Here is a 5,236-nt window from a genome sequence, read left to right on the forward strand (position 1 = left end):
TCCCTTTTCCCACCCCTACTCCCATCCCCACCACTATCTCCACCACCTCTACTCCCACCACCCACACCCCTGTCCCCATCCCCCCAACCCTACCCCACGCCCGGGGAGGCCTTCCGGCCGCCCCAGGTCCCGCTCTGCCGCCCAGCGCCGCCGCCAGCCCCCACCGGGCCGCCCTACTCGGCCATCGCTCACTTTCCCGAGAGTGAATGCTTCCAGGATTTTTCCGAACTGGGGTAATCCCCAAAGTGAGCAATAAAGAAACGAGAGTCAGGAAATGCTGTGGGAAGTCTGGATTTATGAGCAGGAGAGGTTGGGGGACGGGAGGGGGCTGCTGGCAGGGTCTCCGTGCCGCTGGCTTAGAAGGAGCAGACGAAGGGCAGTTGCTTGTCGCATTGAGCTCGTCGCCAATAACCTCCTAGCAGCAGAGAGCACAGTGAAGTCCACCGCACTGCGGGGTCTGGCCTGGGCTTCACCTCTTTCCCTCCTCAGGGGCCTCCTATGTCCCCATCTATGGCCATCGTCATCTGCCAGCTGTGTGCTTGCCCCACATCCCTACTGGCTCACATTTGCTGATCTCTTACTGCTAGCTAGGCTGTGTGCTAACTGCATTAGATGGACTTAGGTGGACTATTGCATTTAATCCTTACCATGACTCCAAGAGGTGGGTGCTGTCATCATCCCCATTTCACAGATGAGGAAACGGGGGCTTAGTGGAGATAAACAACGTGCCTGTATCTCAGTTGGCAAGTGGCAGCACTGGGATGTGAACTGCAGCAGTCTTGCTCCAGCACATATGGTCTCAGCCACTATACTAAACTCACATCTGGCACCCATGCTGCTGCCCACGTCTGCTGTTGGAGGCGGGCATCTTGTCTCTCAGCCATCCCTAATTCCCCCATCCTTCCTTTTCTCTCATCCACGCCTTATATCCACTTCCGCTACTCTCATTGGTCATACCTGTTGTTCGAATTTATTGCCCTCATATCAAAGGAGGCAAAGAATTTTCCCACACACACACCATCCAGCCCACCCCCCTGTCTCCAGAACTCCTATCACCTGGTTTTGCTTTGAGGATTCCCTATGTCTCAGCCCTCCTTACACACAGGACTTTTGTTCTTCAGTCAGCGGGAGGGTCTGAGTTTGGGGAGGTGTGTTCAGGCAGCTCAAAGGGGTAGTATTAAGAATCCACTTTACTATCCCTTCTCCCTGCCCTGGTGCCCTTCCCCCTCACCTTTGGTGCATAGGGCCACACAGGAGCCTTGCCCATTCCCAGGTTGCCCTGGGGACCAGTAAGCAAAATTCCAGTGGCTCCCATCAGTCCAGCAAAACCGCTTCCACAGGAACTAGAGAAGTGACAGTCTAGGTCAGAGGGCAGAAGTTCAGATCCAGGACCTCATGGAATACCCCCTGTTGACTTCTCTCACTGCCTACCTGGCCAGGAGCCAGACACCCTAGAGAGCCATTCCTAAGAGTTTCCAGGCAATGACAGGAAGAGCAACCATCTCTCTCAGCCATCACACAGAGCAGGCTTCTCAAACTTTACTGTGCGTACGTTATCTCCTGGGGATCTTGTTAAAATGGAGGTTCTGATTCAAGAGGTCTGCGGTGGGGTCCAAGATTCTGCAGTTCTAACAAGCTCCCAGGGGATGGTGGTACTGCTGATCTATGGACCATACTGCTGATCTATGGACCATACCAAATATAATGCCACTTATTCACCCACAATTCCAGAACCACCCTGAGAGAAGAAGGTCCCCATTTCAGGGATTGAAAAAAAACCAAGACTCCAAGAAACCTATTTAGCTAGCTTTCTAAGTGACTAAGCTGGGCCTGGACTCTGTCTCATGACTCCAGTGGTATGCTGGTAAATGTTTATACCAGCTCTTGGGGTGGGTGGGAGGATGGGGAGTAGAAAGGAGCCCTGATGTGTAGCAATTGCCTATTTCCTTTGTGTAAATACTCCCACCATGGCTGATGTCAAGCTGCAAGCATGTAGTCACTGAGCATGGAGTTGGTAAGAGATGTGCACCATCAGTTCTCCTGAGCCAGTACAAGCCATCTCCAGCACATCATTGCCTGCCACATTAAGGAAACCTTAGCTGCTGGCCTGAGGCTTGGCACCATCAGATGCTACTTTAACACATTCAGAAAGAACTTACTGCACCCAAGATTTGGCCCCTGACTTACCCAGCCCCTGAGGTTGCCTCCAATCCAGACCTGGGCTTGGTTGACTGTGCTAGTGCAGCACTGAATGCGATAGTTGAAGTTGAAGTCATGGATAGAGACAAGGTTGCCTCCGTAGCATCTGCTGCAGACATTCTGCAGACGGAAACAAAGTAGAGAATTCCCTCTCATTTATTTCAAGTTTCTGAGTCTCCAGGCAAGAGCCCAGCATCCCTTTTCAGGTTAAAAATAAACCTACTTGCCTCCCTTAATCCTATCTTTTGCTTCTTAATTAGCTGTCAGGACAATCCTACAGGAAATGATAATACTCATAATAATTATAACCACCACTTATTGAGAGTTTATTACAGCCCAGTGACTATTCCAAACACTTTTCATGTATTATCTCATTTAATGCTCACTACAACTCTAAGAAGTTGGTGCTATATATCTTCGTTTTACAAATGAAGGTGCTAAAGCTCTGAAAGGCAAAGCAACTTGCCCAGGTAACACAGCTAATAAAAGGCAGAACCAGAATTTAACACAGGCGTTTCTAACACCAAAGCCTTTTGTTTAAATCGGTGGTTCTCCCCAGACCAACAATATCATCATCACCTGGGGATTTGTTGTAAATGCAAACTCTCAGGCTTCACCTCAGCCCTCCTAAATCAGAAGTTGTGCAGGTGAGGCCCAGAAAGCTGTGTTTTAACAACTCCAGGTGATTCTGATGCATGCGAGGCTTTGAGAACCACTAGCCTAAAATGAATAGGGAACAGAAGACTGAATGTACTCTCTTTTCCCCCAGGTCCTCCGCAGTAGCCTCCCTACTACTTACCTGAGCTTCTGCAAAAGTTTTAGGAGTCCGCACCAATAGGTAGCGGCAGGTCTTGCACCTTGGACTTCCCTGCACTTCAACAATGTCTTCTTCCCTGGGGCACTGGAAGTCCTTGTCTAAGGCAGCTGGGTCCGACTCCATGGCTTCCTCATCCTCAAAGTTGTCTTGACAGGCAGAAGACTTGACCTCCTCTTCCTCTGCCTGAATCACCTCCTTGGTCAGAGCCAAGTCTCTCTCCTGCTCCTTTGAACTATCCAGATCCTGGCCTAGGTCTGCCTGTGTCTCTAGGCTCTCCAGATGGGGGGCATCATTCTCTGGGAAGAAGAGGTAACCTGCCATCAGGTCAAGAGCTTCCTAGTTCCAGCACCGTGGACAGCTCCAGCAACCTCGCTGGAGCTTTCCTAGGAATTCCACCTGAAGACAAGACTGAAGGATTTCCTTGGTGTTAGGTAAGGAGAGATCTCTCGGGTCACACCCACAAATGGACAAGAACCTGACTTCTGGCCGACACCACGAGTGTGTGTTTTGAAGGTGGGAGAAAGCACGTGTGAGAAGCCTGGGGCAGTCACCAGCCCTTCATCTTAACAGGTGGGTGGTTTTTCCTTCTGAAAGTCCAGGTTACAGTTGGCCGGGTGCGGTGGCTCACGCCTGTAATCCCAGCACTTTGGGAGGCCGAGGCGGGCGAATCACAAGGTTAGGAGTTTGAGACCAGCCTGGCAAATATGGTGGAACCCCGTCTCTACTAAAAATACAAAGATTAGCCAGGCGTGGTGGCATGTGCCTGTAGTCCCAGCTACTCAGGAGGCTGAGGCAGAAGAATTGCTTGAACCCGGGAGGCGGAGTTTGTGGGGAGCCGAGATCGCGCCACTGCACTCCAGCCTGGGCAACAGAGTGAGACTCCGTCTCAAAACAAAACAAAAAACAAAAAAACAAAAACAACAACAACAACAAAAATCAAACAAAAAAGAGAAAGTTCCAGGTTACAGTTCTGAGTCCAAGTGATATCTTACCGGAGATGAGCTGTATCAGCTAAAGAGGGAAGGCTGTGGTCCTGGCCTCATGAGTGCAAATAAAAGCGGGGGGAGGGGAGTGTAGGAAAAAGGAAAAAAGAGAAAGACGCATGAGGAGGGAAGGGAGAGACTTACCCAGATGAAGAGCAGAAACTGTTCCCAGCAGGAGAAAGGGCAGGAGCAAGAGGCGTTGCATATCTACTGTCTTTTAGCGAGGACACTACTCCACCTTCCTTCTTGGGGCTGTCTTTGTGTGTCTAGTATAGCCCCTGGCACATAGTATAGAGGGAATGTTTGTTTAATTGTTTGATTAAAGAGCAAACAAGATTGCTTTCTCCTCTTGCCATGAACAGACCCTGAGCTGGAGAGTCTAGAAAAGGAATGGTGGGAGGGATAACTCAGGTACCAAATTTCATTTGTCTTCCAGTCTCCATTGCTGCTCTCCAGTATCACCCTTAGCCCAGACTCCTGCCCCTGCGGGGACAGGTCTGCTTAGCTAAGATGTTCCTAAGGACAGGCCTCCTACGTGTTTGCCCTATGAGGTGCTGCTTCTTCCCAGGGCCTACACTGGTCCTGCCTGGGCAGCCAGAAAAGAACTCACCTTCCAAGAGTCTGAGACCTCCACTCTCAGTGCCTCTGGCTTCAGGGGCCAGAAGCAGCCTTTATACTGGGTTTTTGGGGAAGTGGGAAGAGGCCAGAATGATTGCTCCAGGACAGAGTGGGGGACAAAGGAGCTGATAATGAAGTTTGCTCAGTCTTCTCAACCCTGTGCCCTGCTCTCTGCTGGGACTGCAGGGACCTGCCTCCTGGGGCCTACTGCCTTGTTTGGGTACCCCACACCCTGGTTTGCTTCAGAAGGCCCTAGATGTTATGTCCATTGTCCAGGCATAATTATTATTTATGCCCCCTAAAATGCCCCAGTCTAAACAACATGCCTTAACTCCAGGAGTAGCCTCCTGCTGGTGGAATCCCAGGGAGTGAAGTGGAGATCCCAGGGAGCTGGTGGGAGACAATGGGGGGAAGAAATAAGAGGGGAAAGGGAAGTTCAGTGCTCCCAAGCTCTCACCCATCCTAGGGGCATTGTGTGCAACACACCCATCACCCTCATCTCCACATCATCTCCACCAGGCACCATCCCTACTTCACAGAGGCAAAATGTGAGATTCAGAGAAAGAGAGAAGGCAACTTGCCAAGGTTCCATGGGAAGTGGAAGAACTGGAATTTCTAA

The 5,236-nt window shown here is 50.7% G+C and overlaps 1 protein-coding gene across 1 annotated transcript; it reads right to left on the reverse strand.

The window, feature by feature from the left end:
• Positions 1-275: 275 nt before the first annotated feature.
• Positions 276-4,646, reverse strand: PRG3 (proteoglycan 3, pro eosinophil major basic protein 2). The gene is made up of 6 exons (XM_003826435.5): positions 4,610-4,646; positions 4,144-4,277; positions 2,999-3,312; positions 2,188-2,319; positions 1,232-1,343; positions 276-415 (listed from the first exon to the last, which is right to left on the reverse strand). The coding sequence occupies exons 2-6, from the start codon at positions 4,202-4,204 to the stop codon at positions 357-359; spliced, it is 678 nt and encodes a 225-aa protein (XP_003826483.3). The 5' UTR covers positions 4,205-4,277; positions 4,610-4,646; the 3' UTR covers positions 276-356.
• Positions 4,647-5,236: the final 590 nt, after the last annotated feature.

This window comes from Pan paniscus, chromosome 9 (assembly GCF_029289425.2).
Source record: "Pan paniscus chromosome 9, NHGRI_mPanPan1-v2.0_pri, whole genome shotgun sequence".
Lineage (NCBI taxonomy): Eukaryota > Metazoa > Chordata > Mammalia > Primates > Hominidae > Pan > Pan paniscus.